At 41.0% G+C, this 25,697-nt stretch overlaps 1 protein-coding gene and 1 long non-coding RNA gene across 3 annotated transcripts in view; one reads left to right on the top strand and one right to left on the bottom strand.

The window, feature by feature from the left end:
• The window catches only part of Itga2 (integrin subunit alpha 2), a 107,692-nt gene that overhangs the window by 33,830 nt on the left and 48,165 nt on the right, over positions 1-25,697 (top strand). The window contains exons 2-7 of the mRNA XM_060385731.1: positions 2,895-3,012; positions 16,009-16,118; positions 18,189-18,280; positions 21,541-21,655; positions 21,806-21,933; positions 25,382-25,530. Coding sequence (XP_060241714.1) covers positions 2,895-3,012; positions 16,009-16,118; positions 18,189-18,280; positions 21,541-21,655; positions 21,806-21,933; positions 25,382-25,530 — 712 coding nt within the window. The remainder of the gene's footprint in view (positions 1-2,894; positions 3,013-16,008; positions 16,119-18,188; positions 18,281-21,540; positions 21,656-21,805; positions 21,934-25,381; positions 25,531-25,697) is intronic.
• Positions 567-25,375, bottom strand: LOC132654724 (uncharacterized). Of its 2 annotated transcripts, none has more exons than XR_009592418.1 (5): positions 23,125-25,375; positions 22,673-22,841; positions 21,767-21,906; positions 11,610-11,829; positions 567-1,059 (listed from the first exon to the last, which is right to left on the bottom strand). It is a non-coding gene; the product is annotated as an uncharacterized LOC132654724 (long non-coding RNA). The 2 variants fall into 2 exon arrangements; XR_009592419.1 differs by having other exon boundaries at positions 22,673-22,808.

Below are 25,697 nucleotides of genomic sequence, written 5' to 3'. Positions count from 1 at the left end.
TACAAGACCTTGGGGAGTTTTAAACAGAAACATGAAATAATTTCTTCCATTTTTGAAAATTTTGTCCAAAAATGTTAATATATGTACATTGACAATATAGACTGCTAACATGAACTCCAGTTTCTTTATTTGTAAATCAATCATAACATACACTTATATGCATATATAATAATGTGCATGCTATATGTGTAGATGTATATGTATATACTGTATAACAGCATTTTATTAAACAACAACTGGATAACATAGAGTAGGGTGGACTCTTAAGAGAGAGGGAAGCCAGGCATGGTGGCTCATGCCTGTAATCCCAGTACTCAGAGAGGAAGAGGCAGTTGGATCCCTGTGAGTTTAAGGTTCAAGGCCAGCCTGGTCTACAAAGGGCAGCTAATGCTACACAGAGAAAAACCTGTCTCAAAAAAATCCAAAACTAAAAACAAAAACAAAAGGAGAGAGAGAGAAAGAGGAAAGGATGGGTAAAGAGATGGAAAGGAGTGGGGAAAGGAAAGAATATGATCAAAATATATGAAAAAAAGATAAAATTTTGTAAATAGTTTGTTTGCCAAGAGTGTAATAGTGATCTTGCATGTTTATTTGAATTTTTGATTGCATAGTAACAAAATCACAGAACAACACATTTCTTAAAACATACACTTGTCATTAAGTAAAATAAAGCTGCTTATACACACAATATTTCATAAAATTTAACACTAAGTAACAAAATGAACTCCATCCTGATTCTTTTTCCTAGTACATGATTTGTTAAAGTTTAGTTTAATAGTAGGACACAGTTGCATTATTGCGTGTCCAGCTACATACATTCTTTCCAGCGGTAGACATGTTTAAAATGAGAAGAGCTTGACATCACGTCCTCAAGCTTTAACTGATCTATTTAAAAACTGACTAACATTCAAACAGCATTTGCTAAGTTCTGCCTAGCGGGGTGAAGACGAAGTACTTATCAGAAACAACAGCATTCTGAATGCCAGTTTCAGTGTTCGGCTTAATTTGTTGTGATTTTCTTCGGCATTTTGTTTTCTCAGTAAAAAGGAACAGTGGTGCCTAGGAAGAGACGGAAGTTACAGGTCAAACTTGCAAATGTGCAGATTGTGTCACAGAGCATTTCAAAATTAATGCTTGCCCTTTTCTTCCTGGCAAGTTTGTATTTCTAAGAAATAATGAGCTGGGCTTTTTTGAGTGAGCGAACGCCCAGCAGAGTATTTTTGGCACTTAAAAAGACACATTGACTACTCCAAGTCCCCAGAGTTTGGATGCTGACTTCACTTTTCCTTTGGAGCTGTCTAGAGGATCCCCTCCCCTAAGTTCAGAAGCACAGTGGTAAAAAAAAAAAAAAAAGCCATTTTGGCTCTGTTGCTCTCCTTTTGGAGCTCCCGTCCCTTCCAGGTCTTTCTGTCTCCCCCTTCTTTCATAAACTCTACCCAAAGTTTCGCTGTGAGTCTCAGTCTCTACTTCAATACCTTGATCAGTAGAGTCTTTCAGAGGCCCTCTGTAGTAGGCTCCTGTTCCCTGTCTTCTCCCTCTTCCAATGTCCATCCTATTTGCCCTTATGGATGAGGACTGACCATGCATGGAGAGGACCTAAAACCCCTGCTCAGATGTGGCCTCACTTCAGGTGGGTTTCCTAGTAAGAGGAACAGGGAGATGTGAACTCAGTGGCTGGCTCTTTGATCACTTCCTCCTGGGGGGAGTAGCCTTACCAGGTCACAGAGGAAGACAATGCAGCCGGTCCTGATGAGACTTGATAGGCTAGGGTCAGATAGAAGAGGAGGAGGATCTGCCCTATCAGTGGACTCGGGGAGGGACACAGAGGGAGAAGAGGGAGGATGGGTGTGATTGGGAGGAGATGAGGGAGGGGCCCACAGCCTGGATACAAAGTGAATAAATTGTAATAAATAACAAATAAATAAATGAAAATTTAAAAGCCATCTCACCCAGGCTTTCTGTGCCTGGAACAATAGACCACACAGCTTCAGGCTGTCCCAAAAGTAAAATCTTCTGAGGACACGGGGTACAGGAACTGTGTCCACTGGAAGAGTTCACTCTTTTTTAGGCTCTACAAAGATTAATGTTGATGCCATGCAAAATCCACAAAGATCTGCTTCTACAGAGCAGAGGACTCCCAGCATTCATGCTTCCAGTGCCAGAGGAAGTTAAATCTACTCTTCTCTTCCTTGCCATCAAAAAAAAAAAGTCTATCAGGTGTTGTCTTCTTTGGTCTTTGTTCTATTTTTCATGATGTCAATTATGGATCATTAAGGAAGAAAAATCAAAAGACAAAAGTGCTTTTGGCAGCTTACACTGGAATAAAAAGATAATGCACCATTCTCTTGACCTTAATCTTGCAAAGCATCATTTTCTGAAAAACAAATGATACTCATTTTTCTGGGCTATGACTTCTCTCCCTCGCCAGCACTATGTCTCTAGCACACATTTCATATGAAGCCATGTCAAGAACAAACCCTGTGCATGATTAGCTTAGAGTCTTGCTCTGTGAGAAAGGACAAATAGAATTTAAATCATTTCATAAGTCTTAGAGACAGTACAATAGTTGCAGAGCCCAGTGTCTTGACCAAATCCTGGCCTTACCACTGACTTAAGAGACCCTCAAAAACCTCTGTGAAGTGAAAGTATACTTGGTGACTGTCTCCTGGGACTGCTTTGAGGATGAGTTGTATATGTGAGTATCTAGTCTGTTGCCAGGGCCCACAGAAGTAAGTAGCTTAGATGTAGTAGCTATTCTTATCAACATTGATAATGAGCATAGTTATCAAGTCAAACAAGGTTTTTCTTCCTTTTCTTTTAATTAAACATGTTCCTTAACAAACATATACTCGTTAAAAAATGTAAATCTGGACTATGTTTTCAATTTGAAATAGGTATTTTAAGTTGTCTGGCATACAATGTTGGCCTCCCAGGAGCAAAAATATTTTCTGGATCTTCAAGGGAGCAGTTTGGCTATGCAGTGCAGCAGCTTATAAACCCACAAGGCAACTGGTAAGACTATTCTCTTTCTTATTGTTTCAAAAGAAATATTGTATAAATGTAATATTTTAATCCATTTGTTTATCCAGATGAGTGAATATAATGTTGATGGGTAGTGCTTTGAAATTGTTCTTAGACAGTCTCTCTGTGTAACTCTGGCTGGCCCAGACCCCACAAAAATGTGCTGGCCTCTCCACAGTGTGTTTGGGTGGAGTGAAGGGCACATTTAGTTCTCTCATTTGCTTTATTTTTTTATATTTTTTAATAATTTTTTATATTAATCACAGGTTATTTACTTTGTATCCCAGCCTTAGCCCACTCCCTCATACCTTCCCTCCCTCATCTCCCCCCCCAGGGGAGCTCCTCCTCCCCTTCCATCTGTCCCTAGCTTATTATTCAGGACTGGCTGCAATGTCCTCCTCTGTGGCCTAGCAAGGCTGCTGCTCCCTCGGGGGAGGGATGGTGTCAAAGAGCCATCCATTGAGTTCATGTCAGAAATAGTCCCTGTTCCCGTTACTAGGAACCCACTTGGATACTGAGCTCCCATGGGCTATATCCGAGCAGGGTTTAAATGAGAGTTGGTTTTTTGTTTTTTGTTTTTTGTTTTTTTTTTTAACAAGTTGATTACTGTAGACTTATAATGGAATACTACAATGGCACTTTTTAGTGGGGAGAAAGCCCAGATAGAGAACTTTCTCTAAAAATTCTATTGACAATACCAATGTTAAACCATTAGCCTGATAGATCAATAATAGACAGATATTGCCTTCATTCCTTACCATTTGAACTAACCTTCCTTGAACTTTAAAAATAATCATCTTCTAATATTATTTTCTTATATATGTAATGATATTATATATCCCCATTACTATTTTTCCCGTGAAAGTAATAAAAAGTTATATATATGAAATACACACACACACACACACACACACACACACACACACACACATATATATATATATATATATATGTTTCCTGTGAAAGCAATAAAAAAAAAAAACTCAAGGAAATTAGATGACTCTGAAAATTATATTGAGGATGGCAAGTTCCTTCCCTGTTTACTTTGATGCCCATTTGTGGAGGACAAGTTCTTGGAACCTACCTCCCTGTTGTGGCACAAGGACTTAAACTCTACAAATGCAGCCCAGGGCTTTGGGGCCTAATCTTCACCTTCTAGATGCTTTTGAACAATAACATGGACTTCAGGTGACTTTCACATGAGAACTGCTATTCATAACCTTCACGTTGTGAACTGATGTTAAATTCTTTAATCCACCGAGTTAAAACCAAAACACAACAAAACAAAACAAAAATAAAACAACAACTCCTTTAAGCCATGTCGTTTCTACATAGGGGCATGCTTATCTGTGAAACTAGGAAACAAAAAGCTATCATGGTTCATCTTAGAAGGCACTTAGAAGAATCAACTATTGAGCTAGGATTAAACTGATGGAGACAGGTGGGCTGGAGAAGAGCCTGGACAACTTCCTGTGAGGGCATCCAGAAAGCAGTCGAGGCTGGAAATAGTTTGTCATCCTGAGAAGGAGAACAGTCAAGCTAAACATACAAGGCCTAACACTTACTGCAATCCCTTGGAGTACAGGAGGGAGCCGCAGTCCTTCCAATTATAATTTTTTTCTTTGATTAACATAGAAAAGAAGGCAAGCCATAAAGGTGATACAGGTCAGTTTTTGACCTTTTTATACAGTTCATTGTGTTGCTAATGAACACCAACATTGAATCTGCTCCCAAAGGAATTCATAACTATTTTGGGGAATGGAGAGATGCTTCCAAAGTTAAGAGTGCATACTATTCTTGAAGAAGACCCGAGTTTGGTTTCCAGTTCACACACGGGATGACTGCCAACGGCATATAATCCCAACTCCAGGGATCTCTGACTTCTCCACTCACATGCACATATTTGAACACAGATATAAACACATAATTAAAATACATCTTAAAAAATTTTAAAGAATAACCATTTGGTGCATGTCTTAATAAAAGGCCTACTTCCAAGTTATTCGCCACAGATAGCCTAAAAGGTAAGCTATTTGAGACTACTTTGAGATGTATAGGCTAAAGAAAAGATCCTGTGAACTCCAGTGGTCGTCAGGAAAGGCACAGTCTAGCTAAGAGCAATCTGGCATTGAGTTTGAGGTGTGTTTTTTTTTCCACCCAGTATCAGCTTTGCTGGGGTATAATAAGTCTAAGGGGGAAAACCACCATCTGTAGTAGATACTATTAGAGATGATAAGTCAATTGGCTTGGAGAGTAACTCAACCACTGGCTACGTGGTAGAACTTGAACAAGACTAAAATGACAAAGAGCGGACAGGGACCTAACAGGCAGAATCCTGGGAAACTGAGTCATCCCTGTGGTTTCTCTCTGTAAGAATTGAAGACATTGTTAAAAGGCATTGGTCCTAGCAGATAATATTGAAATTCTGGTGCTGCTGACCTGGTGACATCAAAACCCGGGACATCGGATGATTTTAAATCCTGCCTTAGCCTTCCTGCAACGTCCCTTATAAACATGAGACAATGGCTTATTGGTAAGCAAGGCTTTTCCAGGACTGCTCAGATTAATGCCTTACCAGCATGGAGCTTTCCAGTAAGGTGAAACTTTTAGCTAAGATCAGGGCCTTCCTTCCCTTTAACAGGTATCTAACCGTCAGCCTGTACAGATACAATGCACCACACTGATAAGACAGGACTTCTGTCTGAGGGGCTGAATCCTAGGAAGGTAAGAATGAGAGAGCTGGTGGGCTGGCTTATGTGAATCGCTCACTGTCTCAGTCGTACCAAGAAAAGAAATAAAACATGCCAAGCCATGGACAAGAATTATCCAGTCCATCGTGGACTGGACACTGAGCCTATATGGGGTACAGAAAATGCAGAGCATGGGGCTCACGCGCCAGAGTAGAACAGTCTAGGAGGAAGATTTATATGCAGAATAGGAATGTATGAACAAGAGAGAAGGGGCAATCCAGTGCCAAGCCTTGTAATTGCTAGTGTTTTTGTTGCTCTCATGCCTCTACCTCCATTAGCTCAACAGTAATGGAGCATTTTTTTTTCTTTCCGAGGCCTAGGACACTAGTGATTAAAGATTTCCTCATGGACCACGTCATTAGCCTGACTCTGCCGTCGGGTCTTCCTAAGGACAACGTGCTAGTGCTCAGTAGTCCTCAGTCAGGGCAGGTGACCTTCACGGCGAGGAGGAAAAATAATGTGAAACCTGGGCTGTTTGTTTTGACAATTGGCGCTGGGCCCTTCCCCACTCCTAATTTATGACAATTGCCCAGACGTTATGGAAGTAGCAGATGTGGAGAAAACTGTTTAAACATTAACTTTCCTTCTGATCCTAATGAAGTTAACTTTTGCTAGGAATTCTTTCAATAAATTGTGAGTCAATACATCACACACACACACACACACTCAGGACCTTTTAACTCATCTGTCTCTTACCACTTACTCTGAAGCAAGTTTTACCACCTTTTTTCTTTGCTTCCCTTAACTTTCTTTACAATCTGTTTCACCCTGGACTCTAGCTCCGAGCCCTTTTCTTCTAACATGCTGAAGCCTCTGGAAGGAGTGTTCCTAAATCACACTTATTTTAGAACACAGTTTGAGCTGTCCCGCATGTCCTGCATTGCCAAGAATATAAGCATGTTTTACTTCAAGATCTACTAGATTTCGATGAAGCAAACGCGGCTATCTTAGTAGCTTTATTTATTAGGTTTTTATTGCACTCTAGACTACGTTAATTACAGAAGTAGCCTCTCTTTATTACTTGGTGAGCCTTTTCTGCCATTTCCTATGAGCTGCACAGTTTTCAAAGCAAGGTGACCTCAGAGCAGAGCTGCTGTGCAGCCCTCTGGCTAAGAGCAAAGCCTCTTCCTTCTGTGTAGGCAGAGGAGGGCCAGCCTGCCTCCAGCCTGAAGTTCATACACAGGATGTTCAACATAGATGATGCAATCCTTATCTGAAACAAATCGACAAGGGCCCGAGCCACGTTTAAGATCATTTCCTGGAACTGGTTGTGATATGCACTGTTTCTCTGTGTAATCTAAAGGCTTGCCCCAAGAATAATATGACTTCATTACATGATTCAAAGTCATTGTAACTGAAATCACTTGTGAGACAAAGACTGACTAAGAATGAGTGTTATTTCCAGTCATGGAAATATATTTTCTTGTTGTGTAAAGAATGGACACATTCTACTTCCTTATAAAGAGAGGACTATGGATGAATATAGCAGCAAAAAGAAAAACCAGTTCATGTACATACAGGCACAGACTATTGCTTTAATTTTTTTTTTGTTTGAGAGAAATTTTAGTAAAGTTCTATATTTACTATACATGTGATAGCCTTCCAACAAATGTCTCTGTAGAAGAAATTTAAATAAAAGTCAGATAGAAAGAAGAAATGTTCAGTTTTGTAGCAAACATCAAAGTGTGTGTGTGTGTGTGTGTGTGTGTGTGTGTGTGTTAAATATTCCTTGCTCTAACTTGCTTCTCATATCATCCATTCTTGAGATGAGTTTGTGGTGCTCATACACACACAAACACCCCACATATTTGGGACTCACACCTGGAAGATGCCTACTGATCTAGAATGCTTGGAATAGATCATATCAATGAGTTGTGTAAAATCTTCTGCACTCCCAAGAAATCCTGTCAAATACTCTCCCATGATAATTTTGAGTGTTGCTCCAGAACAAAGTTTATTTACAAGAATATAAAGAGCCTTCGCATACATACCTTTCTAGCACCCAGCCATCTCCAACATTTTCCTCCTTCAGAACATGGATGTGGGAAATGCCAAGTGGCATAGATAGGAGGTAGTTGCTAATGACTTTAGTTTCTCTATGATGAGCAAGCATTGAGTTCTTGTCTAGAGAGTTCTATGTGGACCCAGCATGACAGAATTGTGGATTTAGAAGGAAAGGAAAGTGCCACCGAGAGACTGTACTCATAGCTTTTCTGTTACTGTGGTAAAATACCACGACCAAGGCAACCTAAAGAAAGGAGTTACTTGGGTGATATTAACTGAGAGGTGAGTCCATTATGAGGAGACATGGCAGCAGGCAACAAGAGCAGAAAGCTAAGAGGCCATGTCGCCATCAAAATCAGAGAGGAAAAAAAAAAGCAAAGTGGAATTAGGGTGGGGCTATACATTCTCCAAGCCTGCCCCTAGTAACATACTTTCTCCAACAAGGCCACACTTCCCAAAATTTTCCCAAAGAGTATTACTAACTGGAGACCAGGTATTCAAATGCCTGAGTGTGTTGAGATAATGCATATGAGTCCTTTATAAAACATCATGTGATTTTACGTTGCTGTTACTATTCTAGTGTTTATCTCTGACGAAAGAAAGAAAGAAAGAAAGAAAGAAAGAAAGAAAGAAAGAAAGAAAGAAAGAAAGAAAGAAAGAAAGAAAGAAAGAAAGAAAAGCTGCTGAAGCACCCAGAAGAGAGCTGGGATTTGTTGTCTGAAATGTAGCAACCTTAAAAACTATACTTGTTTCTGTAGTATGGGTAAAAGTGAAGGGCTCTGTAGCATCATAACGCTTTATGGTGAGTATCTCAGCATTACTCACCATAACATTTTTAACATTGGAGGATGAGTTGCAGCAATAATCAGTGTCTCATTGGCTCCTTTGTTTGCAGTAAGAAAATTAACTTCTAGGAATTTCATGAAGCAGAACAAGTTTAAGATGCTTTAGCCATAGGGAGGTTGGTAGACTCTGTTGTGACCTTGAGAGACCTTGAGGGCCTTGCCATCTCACCACTTCGGGAATCAATTTGGAAGCTGAAGAGTCTGTGGTCACAGCAGGAGGCTGACATGCTAACTTTGCTTTTAACTTATGCCAAAGAGCTTGATGCTGAGTTTGGAATAGCAATACTACTACCTAAAAGATGAAGTCTACCTGCATTCCCCTTTCCCTGAGGGGCAGCATTTCCTGGGTGACGTCCTCCATTCACAAACACCTTTTCCATTTACTAGCAAGAAGCAAGGATCTATTTAGAACTTGCCAGATACCCTGTATTGTCAATAACCTTGAATGATAAAGGAATGATAATCTTATTCATGCACTGCGGGCTTTGAAATAATAGTGTTGATACAGATATGACATAGAGTAGGCTTCTAGTCACAAGCAAGGAGTCCCCTTTGGGGTTACAGAGCTTCTTCATCTCATAATCTGCCTCTGCTGACAGTATCCTTTTGATGATGATGCTTATTCTTAGTTCTTAGGGACTTTTCTTGATCTTGGGATCATCTCTTAACCCCTCCTTCCTCCTGTCCTTCTGTCCCTCTTTCTTCCTTCCTCTGTGTAATTGTTCTTTGAAAGACAACCTTAAGAAATCCTGCGGGCCCTACTTTGACCAACTAGTTTAAATGAGACAAGTACTCACCACCTGCAGTTTTCTGAGCCTTTCTGAGCCTCCATCACCTTTTACCTAGGAGACTGCAGAAACCTTCCAAACACTTGGCCCATTTCCGCATGGCTCCAATGCAATTGTTTCAAAGAAGCATCTATTACAGTTCCCAAAAATATATCACGTTGTTCGCTCTACTCAACCCCCTGAAGCCTTTCTTACTGAGCTAAAAAACAAAGAGAGAGACTTTCTACTTGCACACAGTTCTGTATGTGATCTGGTCCCTTGAGGGCTGAATCTGTCCCCTGCTCTTTTCCCCAGCCATGAACTGTTATTCTTATTGCAACCCTAGGCTACTCTTTCACCGAAGTCTCCTGACTTTTTTTTTCTTTTAGTCTTGAATATCACCTTTTTTTTTTCCCCAGTGAGTCCTTTTCTAGCAATTCAAATAAAGGTTACTCTCCATCCCACACTTCTAACTTTATTCCAAACATCTTCCTTCCAAAGCACCAATCTCTGCCACCACACGGTTCCCTTACTAGATTTATTATCTATCTTCTCCCTAGAATGTAAATCTGAGGCCAGAATTTCTTTACGGACTTATTCACCAACGTGTCCTTAGTACCTACAATTGAGTACGGTCCATAGTAGGTGTACTGGCTACTTTTATGTCAACTTGACACAAGCTAGAATTACCAGAGGAGAAAGCCTCAATTAAGAAAATGCCTCCACAAGATTAGGCTGTAGGCAAGCCTGTAGGGCATTTTTTAATTAGTTACTGATGGGGGAGGGTGTAGCCCATTGTAAGTTGGGCCATCCCTGGGTTGGTGGTCCTGAGTTCTCTAAGAAGGCAGGCAGAGTAGGCCATAAGGACCAACCCAGAAAGGAGTATCCTACCATGGCCTCTGCATCAGCTCCTGCCTCCAGGTTCCTGCCTTGTTTGAGTTCCTGCCCTCGTCCTCCAGTGATGAATAGCAAAATGGAAGTGGAAGTCAAAGAAAACCTTTCCCCCTCAGTGTGCTTTTGGTCATGGTCCTGTATCATAGCAATAGTCACCCTGACTGAGAAAGTAGGTCTTGTCACCATTCACAGCCTCACAGATGGTCTGCTGTACAAGGCAAGGACATACAGTTTACGTAAGAACGGTGACTCCTGGAGTTGTGTAACATGTCCATCCCAAAGGCACTCAGTAAACATTCTTCGATGATACTATACTATTTTCGGCAATCACTATAAAAATCTGTACTGTTAAATAAAGCCTGAAGAGCTTAGAGACCCAGAGACCAATAGAAGGCATTTTTAGTAGCTCCTCGACTGTCGGTTGGAAATTGACCTACACCTCCATAAACAATGTTTACTAACTAAACAAAGCGCTTTGAATTCCACTGGAGGTGGGCAAATTGGCTGCATTCTGGGAGTCTGCATAATGACTATTTTACCATGATGTAATTGAACAGTAAGTGTTAGTTAAGATAGTCTTGGAAGAATTCCCAGTTTCACTGCAGGAAAGGAGACGTTTATATCCTGAGCTTTTGTTTAATTTGTGGAATCATTGTGGTTATTTACACAGCTCTATTCTTTTTCTGGCTGAGACTCAATGAAATCTACAACTACGGAGCGGTCTTGTCATGTTTCCACACGGTTTTCCCACCTGTGGATGCCGTACCTCCCTTTGTAACATTTGTCCCGGTGTACCTCTCCCTCTTACAGCTAGAGGTCCATAAAATTTTATGGCTGACAGTGCTGGTCTCCTTAACTTCCTGTCGGCTACTTTAAGAGTGTCATGATTCCCTGGGAGTGGCCTCTGGTGATGTCATAGCCTCCCCTCATGAGGGTGAGCTGTCAGGAAGAGGATTCCATGAGAGCCCGTGGGTGTGAGGAGATGTCTGCCGCAGAGTGGGGGAGTGTTTTCAGTAAAAGCTGTGGAAGTGGTCTAGACCCTTCCCTGGAATTGCTGGCTGTAGGTGAACTCCAGGTGTGCTACAGTGTTTATGAAGTGAGTCATGTGTGAACTGGGGACCAGGACTCCTTTGTGTTTCAGGTACCCCTCAGATGGCAGGTTTCGTACTGTTTCCTCCTGTCCTGTGTTAAGAATTTGAGAGAGCGAATGAAGCAGATGAGTTTATCTGTGGTATTTGTCTGCCATTCCACTCCTTTTGTGGACTCCTTATTGAGTGGCACACAGCGGTACAGAAGGAAGCCTCCCCCTCCTCCTCGTGTCTGCTCACCTTAGGAGAGCCACAACAGTCTCCGTATCAATGGTGGTGGTGACATCTTAACCCCTCTGCAATTTCAAGGTTAACCAATCCAGAATCCTCAGAAGAGGTAAAAGCAGGCGAGGGAGCTGCCCATCAAGGTGCTCAGTGGGGCAGGAAGCAGCAGGTATCTCTCGCTTCTTCTCATGGAGATTAGCAAAGAGCTGGTGCTGTGTGCTTGCTGCTGAAGGCACTGGAAGACAGAGCAATGAGAAACACTTTACTTTCTCAGTGTGTCTCTCATGGGCTTTGATGAGGCGATGTGGAAATGTGCAGAACAGAAATCATCAGTATGATCAAATCTGGCATGTACTGAACATACTCTGTCCTTGACACTCTTTGCAAAGAGCATGGCCTGGGTCTTGGTGCGTGCGTGCGTGCGTGCGTGTGTGTGTGCTCTCACAAGGATGACCCTGTCAGGGATCTGAATTATGACTCCCTTTAATACAACACAGCCTTTTACCTGTTCCCAGTGAGTGTGTCCTGGCCCTCTGCTTCCAGTTTCTACCCCATCCAATTTCTAGAGCTTATCTCATCTGTTCAGATAGATTTCCCAGACTTGTGCTAAGACTCCATGCATGGAAGAAAAGCGAGTGCTGTCTGGAGGTGAACAACCCGGCCGTCCAAAAGGGCACAGTTGACCTGACCAAGCGTTTGATAAGGGTCGAATCACTCATGTCTCTCTCTCTCTCTCCTCTCTCTCTTTCAGTGCTTCCATTTGTAAAATGCTGATCATGTATTCTCAGATTTTTCTTGAAGATTAAATAAGATAATTTTTTTTTAAATCCTCACGTAAATTCCAAAATATTGTAAGATTTACTAGAGTTAACAGAAGTTCCCAGAGTGGCAAGGCCCAGAGCCACACTTCATGTAACTCGTTGTCTTAATGTATTTCTGTTAGTTACTTTTCTTGCTCTTGTGACAAAATTCCTGAGGAGTATCTTGAGGAACAACAGATCATTTTAGCTCACGGTTTGAGGTGACAGCCATCATGGTGAGGAAGGCTCGGGGGGAGGGAGAGGAGCATGAGGCAGCTAGTCACATTTCTCTATGGTCAGGAAGCAGAGAGTAAGGAGTACATTTCTCTTTTCCATTGGCTCGAAGGCCCTGGCCATCGATGGGTGCTGCCCATCTTCAGGGTGGATCTTCCTGTCTTAAGCCAACCTTCTGGGAAATAACCTGTGCAGACACAGCCAGAGGTGTTGTTCCATGGTGACCCTACATCCAGTCAAGTTTGACCGTGAAGATTAACTATCATGGGTTGTTTTCTCCCTAAACAGACTATGCAGTCCATACTCCTTTATGCTTTCAACCTTGACCACCAGAGAACCTTCTTTTCTTTTTTGCAAGGAGACTCATAACTGGTCAAAGTGCCAGGTGTAAATAACACTGAGTGCTGAGTTTCTCATGGGTCATTTACATCAACATCTCGACATGAAACTATGCAGACTGGGGAGGAGACAAAAGAATGCAGCGGCCAAGGGGGTGGGGGAGTTAAGCTGGGAGATGATGGCTTCTGGATGTGCGTAGTTACGGAACACATCAGCCCCCAGCAGCTGTGTTCTATCTCCACATGATCTGCATAAGATCAAGCCAGTTAACACTCCATCATGGATGGGGAAAGACACATGAGAAGCCCCTCCTAGCTGGGGAGCTATTGGTAACTGCTGGGAAGGAAACATCAATTTTCTTCAGGGATGTGGGCTCCACACCCATGTGCCTGTGGGTAGCTCTAATTGGAGTCAGTAGGTTACTTTTAATAGGACACTCGGGAGAAGTACTGGGGGATAAAGGTGTTGGCTTGGGAGTGGAGGGGGGTTAAGATCAAGACAGGTAAAAAACACACTGTTTGCATGTATGACATTTGCAAAGACTAAATTTCAAAGATTATATTTTTTAGAAGTATAACTCTGATGCATTGTAGAATGAGGACACTGAATCTAAAATAGCTTAAAACCAGTCAGTATATTCCTTTCTCTTGGCTCTGTATATTATATACAATATATTCATATATAATTATTATTTTTTATTCATTTGTTCAACAAATATTTAGACCTCCAGGCACAGTATCTTTGGCCTTCATCAAACTTTATATCTACTGGAGAAGCTAGTCCTCAGGGTTTGGAGAGTCAGATGGCTTTCTGGAGGGAGGGTTCCCCAAGAGAATGGATCTGGTGGATAGACCCTGCCATGGGTGGAATTGGCATGTCATGTATGAGGGTCTGGAAGCAGAAGAAATTCTGGTCTGGAGAATTGAGTTCCATAAGACCAGACTCTTCAATCCCAGGATAATACGGGAATAAGACAGAGCTGGACAGGAAATCGGGGGCCATATTGGCTGCTTCTTTAAGATATCTCTGTGCACAAAAATCAGAAGAATGCTGTGTTCTTACCCCGTAAGTGAACAATAGACTAGTAAAAGCGGAGAAGCCTGAGCTATTGTAAGACACTTTTCACAGTACAAATGAGACCCTAATTTCTTCTGAGTGGTCATGAAGAACACCAGATCTGCTCAAACATGCATGCCAAATTCTCCCAGCAGCCTCAAACCATTAAAGTGAACATGGTAGCAACTTTATATCCATCACTCAGATTTCTGACTGTTCAAGAATCTATGTGCTTAATGTGATTGAAATGTTGAGTACAAGTAACTTTTTAATGGGTGATGCTAAATTATTTGTTTATAAGAGGACTAAAATCTTTCAAAACTTAACTGAATTAAAATATCCAGAATGTTATCTAAGAATAATTCTACACAATGAATAAGATAAGTTTACTATTGAACTATAAATTGTTTTTTAGCCTTCATGTCTGATTTTTTTTTCTTTTTGCATCCTTTGACCATTTTAAGTTTTGTTTCACAGAAAAGCTTAATTCTTGTCCTTCATCTCTCTCTCATATAATTGTTTTGTTGGTTGTCTTTGTTAAACAGTTTTGCTGGAGATAGTAGGTAGCAGTCTTTCTTAGATTTCTATGTATCTACTCTGTAACATTTAGCATGCAGCACAAGTGTAATGGATAATGACAAATTATCAGCAGAGAATGGAAAAAAATTATAGATAATCTTTTTAACTAACAGTATAGCAAATGTACTTCCTTAGCAACTGGGTGTTTACCAGAAGTAAACTGCTCTGGCCTCTGAAGATCAACCTGACAAGGCTGGGCAACAGCTCTAGTGGTAAAGTATTTGTCTCCTAGCATGACCCTGATCCCCAGTCCCCATGTGAAAATGCTGGGCATGGTGGCTCCCTTATTTCCAGTGTTAGGGAGGCAGAAACACGTGGATTCATAGGGCCTCCTGGCCAGCCAACACAGCCTAACTGAGGATCTTCTAGCAGATCTCAAAGCAGGTCAGTAGTGTTTCAGGTCACCCTCTGGCCTTAACATGCACACATGCCCATAATCACTCGCACACGTGCATGCATCTGCACACATGAACACACATGCATAAGAGAAAAATGGTTAAGCAGCACATGGCCTCTTTCTAGTCAGTACCCTGTGAGCATAAACATCCAGTGTACGTTTCTGTGGGGAGGAGAAGCCGTCTCTAGGAGGAAGCGAAATTAACCAGAGGAAGGATGTGAGCACCGCATTCTTCCTGTACTGGAGATGCGCACCCGGTATTCCACCCAGCCAGATCTCCAAGGTGCTAGCGCTCAGTACTTCTGCTAAGTATCCTCTTTACAAAGGCAGCAACCGTAAAGCCACCTCGGTAACTCACTCACTGCCTAAACTACGAAGGCTGTGACAGCACTAATGGCCTAGAAAGAACTCTAAAAATGTCAGTTGTCACTCTTGGGTAGGAATGAATATGATGTCATTCTTCAGCATACGCCAACACAAAGAGGAGCCTCAAGCCCCACGTGCCCTTTGGCTACTTAAAATGTAGCTTGCATGTACATATGTGTTCCCAGTACAAAACATGCACTAGATCTTAAAGACATTGTGGGTGTGTTGGGGGGGGGACTAAAAGTACTTTTATTGAAAATTTTTATGTTGACTACACACTAGTTTGTATCATGGGAAGTTAAAATACTTCATGAAAATTAATTTTTCCTGTCACTTTTATTGTATTAATGTGGCTGACTAATAGAAAACTTGAAATTTCTTGTGTGGCTCATACTGTGATATGCATTATGCTTCTCTGGCTGCTGCAGAGAAACATCTCAGGGTGCTTTGTAAAGTAGCCATACCACAGACATGCATTAAGTGTCCTGGTTGGCTGTGAGGACAGGAAACCACTCAAATTATAAATGAATGCCTATGAACTGAGCATTTGTATAAGACTGAAATTAAATGTGATTTTTTTTTTGCCAACCTTTAATAAAATGTCCATACCATGATATGACTAAGGAGAACATCCTCTTTCCAGGCTACTGGTTGGTTCCCCATGGAGTGGCTTTCCCGAAAACCGCATGGGAGATGTGTACAAGTGCCCTGTGGACCTACGCACTACCGCGTGTGAGAAGCTGAATCTGCAAAGTGAGTTGTATTTAGCAGCGTGATCTTTCTACAAACAGCAAAAGCTCATGGGTCAGAAACTCAGTCAAACAAGGACAATAAAAATAGGTCCTGATTTTGCCGTAAGAAATGCAGATAGCCTTATGCCTTTGTTTATTTAATCGTATGGACACCAGTTCAAATCCAAATTTTTAAGCGAGTTTGAACACACACATGCGCATGCGTACATGCATGCACACTCATCTTAGATCAAAAAGCAGAAGCACCCCCTATAGACTCTCCATGCCAAATTTGTAACTTCATTTCTGACTCAATAAGCGTAGGTACTTAATAAGCGTATTTGCAGTGAGTCGTATGGTGAGTGATGGCAAATGCTACAATGAAGTATGAGGACAGAGCAAAAAAATTTCAGTTTACTTAAAAGGGGTGTGGTAATAAAAGTCCTGAACAGTCACGGTACATGGAATTGATATTCAGCATTTTTATTATAACAACTGGGCATGTAGCTGAATGGTAGTTCCAAAAGTCTGAGAGGGGCTAGGTTTAATCTTCAGCACTACAGGAAAAAAAAAAAAACAACCCACTAATTTTATTGTATCACCTCAATCCACCGTGTCATGCTAGTGTTTGAGCACTTCGGTGGTGGCTTTCTAGTAAGTTTTCTTCTCAGAAGCTCGCTGCTCATTCCTCTGGAGAGAATGTGTGGCTGGTGTCTTCCCAGTGCTACTCTTATTAAAGAATCTGCAGATTTAAACACTGGGGTTTGCTTTGGGGTCAATTATAGTTTAGACAGCAGAGGAAAAATAACAGTGTTGATGTGTAGCTGGATATTCAGCAAAACAATCCTAAAGTATGTGCAGTAAAATGTGAGGAGTTAAGAAGACGGATACATGTATTTAGTTCTAAGCTAACACGTGACCTGGCACACTGCCTTATTATCAAAATGTTTACATAGAAATAAATTTAAAATAAGAGGATATACATAGGCGTTCCCTTATATTCTTTCTGTACTGTTTCAAATCCTATGTAATAACATAGTTATAAGTCCAAAGGGGCTGTGTGTGGGGGGGGGAGCAAACAAAAGAAATTAGAAAGAAACAAGTCCAAGGAGTGAGGGACAGCCAGCCTCCATTTCTAGAAGCCAGTAGTGCAGGAGACGTGGGAGGACATCTGTACTGGGCAACAAGATTAATAACTTTCCAGAAAGAGACAGTGTCCACAGCGGGGGCAAGAAGGAAGCAGATACTGACAAGGATAGTGCAGCTTTCATCTCGCCAGTCATTGGTGCCTGGGAGGATGGATCTGAGGAGAAGGTCTCCTCCTCTAAGGCAGAAAGGAAGGGGGGTGGGATGAGTTCCATCAGCGAGTGACCCTCACCCTCAGTGCTCACAACCAACCTCACTAGAAAGTGTGATTCCTCACCTCAGAGTGCAAGCTTCTCGCTGAGACTGAGAGAACGGGGGTCAAATTGAAGTTTTACAACAGTTGCCCTGGGAAATGAGGGAAGCAACCCAGCTAAGGAGTAATGAAAGTGATAGTAATGGCTTGCCTAAAACTGGAGAACATGAGTAAGTCATGCTACCAGGGAGAAATGTGGGGTTTAATGGCTCAGGAGAAGAAATAGTCAGGTAGTTGCTTGGTGTCTTGGCTTAGAGGGACAGATTCATTTATTATTTCACCTGGCTGGTCCAGCCCCTTTTCTCTTTTAATCCTCCTACTACTTTGAACCAGAGACTATCAAATGGTGTTCATTAAGAGCATTTCAAACACTCCTGATTAAAAACAAAACCCCTGAGTCAGGATGACAAACGGAAGTGTGTGGTGCCTGCATGGTGTCCTCATGTCAGGACACTTTGCTTTTAAAACTACCTATTTAAATTCCCTGGCAGAGCAGCTGTTCCATAGCCTCATGTTCAGGGGTAAGCTGTGAGTGGCTGCAGGCACCACAGCCTCACTCATCATTGTACAATAATTGTTCTGGGATATGTTATACTATACCCCAACCTATGTAAAAACATAAGTCTGCCTGTTTGCTTTATTACGGCCTTACGTAAGTGGTAATTATTTTTTAAATCTCTTTCTCTTTGAAAGATTCAGCAAGCATCTCAAATGTTACTGAGATAAAAACCAACATGAGCCTGGGTTTGACCCTCACCAGGAATTCGGGGACCGGCGGCTTTCTAGTGAGTGTTTCCTCTCAGCTCCTCACTTCTCTGGAGAAAATTTGTGGTCAGTGTCTTCCTGACATCACCCCTATCAAACATAATCTGCAGACTTAATCACTGAAGTTTGCTTTTGGATCAAGTTTGCTAGCTGAGTGTTCATAGACAGCCTTCTTGAGTATTAATCGAAACAGTAGAATGCTTTGAGTGAGGTGGGGAGAGTAAAAAGCCTTTTGCCCTGGAAAGTTGTGCTTAGTGGGTGTGGAAACCATCAGAATCCCAGGTCCTGTTTCTGCCCCCTCAAGGAGCATGCGTGAGGACCTTCCATCCCTCGGACAGGGCTCAGAGCCAAGGTCTGGCTAATGTGAACCTCTGTAAAGTGGGAAACTCTCTCTTGTGTCATATATCTGCTTCCTCTCTGACTTATTTCCTAATACATTATGAAAGGAAAATTTCTGAAGGGAAGAAGAATTTCTGGGCTTAGATTTAATACAGAAAATTGTTGAAAATATTTGTATAAATAGTGAAAAAAAATCACATACCCCACCCGCTAAAAGTCAGAAGACAAGTAAAAACTAACTCATATCTGAAATTTCTTCTGGCTCATATAAGAATCCTCTAGTTCAAAGGTTCTCAACCCATGGGTCACAACCCCTTTAAGGGTTAAACAATGCTTTCAAAGGGGTTGCATATAAAATATCCTGCATATCTATTATTTACATTACAGTTCATAAGAATAGCAAAATCACAGTTATGAAATAGCAACAAAAATATTTTTATGGTTGGGGGTCACAACCAAACATGAGGAACTGTATTAAATAAGGTCACAGCAGTAAGGAGGTTGAGAACCACTAGTCTAGTTAAGACAGCTCTGCAAAACTTATCTTCAAAAGCCCAGGTTGTCTTTGCTAATGACATACTGAACTAAAATCTTGCTCTTTTTGAACTGGATTTTTTTAATGTAGCCAATATTATCATTTTATTTAGACTAACAGATATTTACATTCAGACCACTTTATTTCCACTAAAAAAAATTTAAATGTTGGTTATCATATGTGTCATATCAGTATACAAAAGCATACAAATAACTTGCTAAGTGTCCTTGTTACATTCTTTGATCTTTATAATCGGGTTGATTTCATGCTTTTTGTTTATTTTTTGTAGTTGGCTAAGTCAGAAGAATATCTTGAGAATTATGGATTGTGGATGTACTTTAAAAGTTTTAGTCCTTAATTCTAGATTTAAAAAAAAAATCCTACAGGAGAATTAGTAGTCACTGCAATGGAGTTGGGAGGAAGGAGAGACCAAGCTCTTTACACATTTAAAAGGTCAGAGACTTGAGATCCTCTGAAAAATTATGTGGAAAAGACTGACAATCATCACATATTTCTGAACCTTCTTAAGTTCTGGGCTTAAAGCAAGAATGTTTTGGCATTAACAATTGGCATATTGTAACTTCAACTTCTTAATGCTCTTTTCCATTGCTTGTGAAAAAGAGCTTCTATTCTTGCATACTTAATGTGTTATTTTCCAAGGTGATAAAACAATTGACAGTGCAGAAATGGCATCAACGATTGTCATCCTGTGCGTGTGCGTGTGCATGTTCATGTGCATGTGTGTGTGTGTGTGTGTGTGTGTCTGTGTGTGTATGTGTACTTGCCAGAAGCAACAATGACTTTACTTTTTCCTAATTGGCAAAATGTTCCAGTTTTATGGGAGGAAAACCATGCTTGCTCACTGAGCATGAAATATGAGCACAGCTGCTAGGATTAAGCCTCTAACAGTGGGTCAAATAAATTCTTTTTGTTTTCCAATCGCTTCCTATAACTCCACACTTTTCTATTCAGTTTTAATAACTGATGTGTTCAATGTTCTATGTATAGATCACAGCTTTACATAATGTGAAACTCTTTAGGTAACTTTTAATATCTCTGGACTTGACTTCTCTTTCCTATTTTTCATCCAGAAAATTTAATATTGTAGAGTCTAGTATCTCCTGTGTGCTTTAATCATGATTCATTCAGCAGCTCTCAGCATTCATCAAAGAGCTGTGGAGGAGAGAATGGGAGCTGCGTACATGGCGCTCTTAAGAGTTAGAATATGTATGCTATGAGCAAGGAAGCGAATACCAGCCAGCTTTGCTGACCTGGTAGACAGAAAGTGGAAATGAAAGAACTTGAAACTCGATGTAAGGAAATAGTTTATAGCAAGGTTGAAGTTCACAGCCTCAGTTGTGCTGTTTAGTGTGTTAATGTGCTTTACAAGTGTAGTTTTTCACTCAGATTTTTCCTTTATAATCTCAGGGTCAAATACACCAGGTAAATAGGAACACAGTGGCCTTCCCTGGAATGCAAGAAATGTGTTGTTTGTTTGCCACGGTGTCTACATGGCTGAGGCACTCTGGAGGATGCCTCCTGCCTGTCCTTAGAGGTAGTTGGGTTTTTGGTTTCCATTAAAAAAAAAAGTCCTGGATGGAAGGGATAAGAGGTTATGTGATGCTCAAACAACCACAATAACAATACCAACGCAGCACGCTCTTCCCCTGACTGCATTCTGAGTGTTTTATGTTTATGGATCATTGAATAGTCAATCCTCACAGCATTTAGCTGCCCATTTAGCTGCCCATTGACAGTTACCCCCCAATGGTCCCATCTCTGCTCTTGAAGGCCCATCATGTGGGTGCACATCTGTTCCCTTCTGTTTGTCCTCACAGCCTTCCAAGAGGATGGTCACTCAAAAGCATTTTAAGAAGACTTTTGAAAGTGCATTATTATTTCAACCACATGAATGAATCTCTGCACACCAGGTGCATACCAGGTGCCTATGGAAACCAAAAGAAGGGGTCAGATGTCCTGGGACGGGAGTTAGAAGGTTGTTAGCTGCTGTGTGGGAAATGAGAGTTAAATCCAGGTCCTCTGGAGAAGCAGCCAGTGCTCTTAACCACTGAGCTATCTCTCCAATCCTTCAAAGGCATTTTGGACTTGCTAGTTTTAAAAGCTGGCTAAGCAGGTGCTATAAAGATGTCTCACTGATGGAGACCACTGGCTGCTCTTCCAGAGGACCGAGACTCAATTCCCAGCACCCAACATTCTCTCCTGGCCTCCAAGGACACTGGGAACAAAAGTAGTACAAAAACATGCATACATGTCAAACACACACATACATATTTATATATCTTGTGAATCTTAGCAAAGAGTGGACAGGTTGTTTGTTCCGTAAATGGAGAGGTAGAAAGTCACATTTTCTGTGTGTGTGTATTTTATTTTCTCCTTTCTTTGAAGACCTGTGGTCCTCTGTGGGCCCATCAGTGTGGAAATCAGTACTACGCAACTGGAATTTGTTCTGACGTCAGTCCAGACTTTCTGTCCTTGACCAGCTTCTCACCTGCAGTTCAGGGTAAGTCATGAATGTAAAGGAGGTCTGAGCAAAGTTAAGGGGGGAAGGCTCCAGGATCCACCCATCCTCTCTGTAGGTCCGAGGTTGACATGGCTGTGAGGTTTGACTTACCTTTGGAAATTGTGTTCTCTTTCATCTCTTCCTGTGCAGCTTGCCCTTCACTTGTAGACGTTGTGGTTGTGTGCGATGAATCAAACAGTATTTATCCCTGGGAGGCCGTAAAGAATTTTTTGGAAAAGTTTGTACAAGGCCTGGATATAGGACCCAAAAAGACACAGGTGAGGACATCATAAGTAAATTAATGAATAAACAAACAAATGGATAAACAAACAAATCAATGAGCCCATGGCTCACTTTTGGAGAAAATAATGTTAGATATGAAGTTTTAAATTTCTCATTTGTCAAATATTTATCTTAAATGAATTAAATGGTAACCTGGATAATTAATTGAAATGTATACTTCTTTTTCCTTTTTTGCATTTTTATTAATTATTATTATTTATTACAATTTATTCAATTTGTATCCTCGCTGTGGCCCCTTCCTTCATCCCCTCCCAGTCCCATCCTCCCTTCCTCATCTCCTCCCATGCCCCTCCCCTAGTCTACTAATAGGGGAGGATCTCCTCCCCTTCTATTTGACCCTAGCCTGTTAGGTTTCATGAGGACTAGCTGCATTGTCTTCCTCTGTGGCCTAGCATGGCTGCACCCCACAGGGGTGCCAGAGAGCCAGCCACTGAGTTCATGCCATAAACAACCCCTGCTTCCCTTACTAGGGACCTCCCTTGGAGAATTAGTCTATGGGTTACATCTAAGCAGGGGGGTTTAGGTCCCTCTCCATGCATGGTCCTTGGTTGGGTATCAGTCTCTACAAGTCTCCAGGGCCCAATTTTTTTGGTTCTGTTGGTCTCCTTTTGGAGCTCCTGTCCCCTCCAAGTCTTTCTGTTTCCCCCTTCTTTCATGAAATTCCATGCATTCTTCCCAAAGTTTGTCTATGAGTCTCAGCCTCTGCTTTGATACCTCAATTAGTGGAGTCTTTCACAGGCTGTCTGTGGTAGGCTGCTGTCCTATTCCCCTGTCTTCTCCTGCTTATTGTGTTTGCCCTTTTGAATGAGGATTGAGCATCTTCCCTAGGGTCTTCCTTGTTGTGTAGCTTCTTTAGGAGTATAGATTGTTGGGAAAAGATCATCTTCAGTGAGGTAACCCAGAAGCAGAAAGACACACATGGTACATACTCACTCATAAATGGTTATCAAACACATAAGATAGAAATGTATATTTCTTAGGTCATTATTGTGCCTATGACTTGTGTTGTTAATTTTATAGTTTTATTTTTGACACAAGCATCAAAAATAGAATACAGCACTGAAGTCTCTTTTAAAAGCTGCTTATTTTAATTCTTTAACCCATGAGTTTAGTAAGAATACATTTTAAGGGAATGGAATGATGGTGCAATGGTTAAGGACACTTACTGCTCTTGTAAAGGACCTGGGTTCAGTTCCGAGCCTTCAGCTCCAGTTCCAGGAAATAGAAAGTCCTCTGGCCTCCACAGGAACCTGTACATACTATATGCACATAAACTCACATAGGTACACACACACACAAATAAAAATAATAATTTTAAAATTGAACACATATTTTTTCTTTATTTTGCCCAATAGTGAATTCCTCTTTTTTATATCTTTCTAGTAATAGAATTACCTGAATTCTGTGAAATTTAAAAATAATCCTATAAGCATAATTCTAACATTAGTTTACATCCTTTTGTTTACATTCTAGTCTAGCCTGCCTTCTACTTTTACATAGGAGCAAATGTTTTCAATAATTTGAAATTCTTTCCTCTATCTTCAGAAGCCTGTAATTAGATGCTATTACATCTTCTTAATGTAGGTACCTAAAACTCAGGCATAAAAGTTTCCAAGACTGGGTAGCTTGTACTTTGAAAAGTGACAGCTACTCAATAAATAAAGGCAGAAGCATTTCTGGAGCCCAGGATCCTGAGACTGGCCTGGACAATACAGCAAGACCTGGAAGGAAGGAGAAAGTGGGAGGAGGGGAAGAAAAGAGAAAAGCAGGGAGCAATTCCTACATATTTTAAATTGCTTTTTTCATCATCACCCTCTTTTTTTTTTTTTTTTTTTTCCAAATTTCTGATTGGACCTACTGCTCATAGATCCAACTGGCTGAAGCAACAGTATCCCAGGGTGCAGTTCACTGATTTCCCAGCACATGTTCTAGGTAGCTTCTGATAGGCGAATACCTTGCACCTAGTAACAACTATTGGAATCGTTTTCCCGATTCTTTGTAGCTATCTTTACTGAAACCTCGCTTTTCTAGGTTCCTTGAAAATACAATAAAATTTTGACTATACTATAAAAGGTTGCTTTGCCATAGCAGGGGAGTGAGCAAACAGTGGAAATTCCATTGTGGAGTTTTACTAGAAACTTCTATTAATGAAGACTACATATCACACTATTTTCCGGAGAACAACACATTTAAATCTCTTAAGGAAGAAAGCTTCCCCATTAATCTGTTTCTTCTTTTTGTCTCTGAATTAGTTACCACACGTGATTTAACAATCTACAGGATTCATCACTTTCCTCTTGTGTCTTCTCCCACAATCTACAGTTTCCTTGTCTAGGAAGAGCTGAGCTCAGTCTCTCTTCCTACAGCCCATTCTTCGTATACACCTAATCTTTACACCCTACTCTCCTTGCACTCAGATCTGTGGCTGTGTCACAGGGACCATATGTGGCTGACATCCACAGTCAGTTTTGAATCCTTGCACATCTTCGAAAGAGCATCAAAGGATGATCACTGTGTTTTCTCACTCCTTCCCAGTGGCTGTCATACCACCTCCCAAACAGAACCACAGACTGGACTCAACAACCAAGGCTGTCCTTCCAGTCCCCTTATATCCTGACCTCAGGGAGTCTTGTGTCTTTCAGAGAGCCTCTTGGCACTCATTTCCTATTTCCTGCTCACACAATCCCATCTCCTGGGCTGGGAGAATTCTTTCAAAGCTCAGGAACAGGCCTATTGATAGAAAGATGTAAATTTCTTAATCTGAAGGAGAAAGCACCCATTCCCCATACCATGTTCAGAAGTTTATCTTTCTGTTAGCTCTCTCAAGTAAGTTTTCTTCTGATGGTGTGTCTTCTGTGGGCCCAGAGTTTCCTGTGCCATATCCAACAATGCTCATGCCCACAACAGGGGAAATCCAACAATCATTCAGGCGGAGTACACAGTTTAGGAGTACATGACCTTTTCTTCAACTAAGTTCTGATACTGTTACATAATTACTCTCAACTAACAAGATGTTACCTTCCATCTAAGATTGCTTATAGCTGTTTTCAAGCTAGTATCCACTGACACTTAGAAAGCTTATTTATTTGTATCTGTTTTAATCTTTGTGTTGGAAATCTGAGCAAATATTCATTTGCATTAAATACCCTAAGTGCTTTAAGGATCTATAGTTACTTCTGAACCAACACTGTAAGCTGTAAGAGGTTGTCTTGCTTGGCAGTCATGCCCCTGTCCCACACTGATGGCCTCGAACAAAGATCATCCCACAGAAAGAATAAGAATTGTCAAGCACAGAATTAAAAGTAGTCCCTTGAAGCTCTTAGCCCACATTTAAATTCGCCTCAAATTCTTATTATATGGGCTAAACATAAAATTATTTATAAGCTAATGATAGATAATAAATAAACGTCTGCTCCTTTGAAGGTGGCGTTAATTCAGTATGCCAATAACCCAAGAGTTGTATTTAACTTGAACACTTACAAAACCAAAGAGGAAATGGTTGCAGCCATGTCTGAGACCTACCAGAACGGCGGGGACCTCACGAACACCTTCCAAGCAATCAAGTTTGCAAGGTAAGCTTTGATGCTATCTGGTCAAGTTTTTGACAATATGGAAGTGAAAAAAAATAAAAAATAAAATTTTAAAGGAATGGAATCGAAGAGGCAAAACAAAAGTAACAAGGGCAGAAACAAGCTTGAGATTTCTGTGACATGTGTACCCTGGCAAGGGACAGAGAAAA

This window comes from Meriones unguiculatus, chromosome 6, assembly GCF_030254825.1.
Source record: "Meriones unguiculatus strain TT.TT164.6M chromosome 6, Bangor_MerUng_6.1, whole genome shotgun sequence".
NCBI lineage: Eukaryota > Metazoa > Chordata > Mammalia > Rodentia > Muridae > Meriones > Meriones unguiculatus.
Note: the sequence above shows the minus strand (reverse complement) of the source record. Positions and strands in the feature narration are given on the sequence as shown.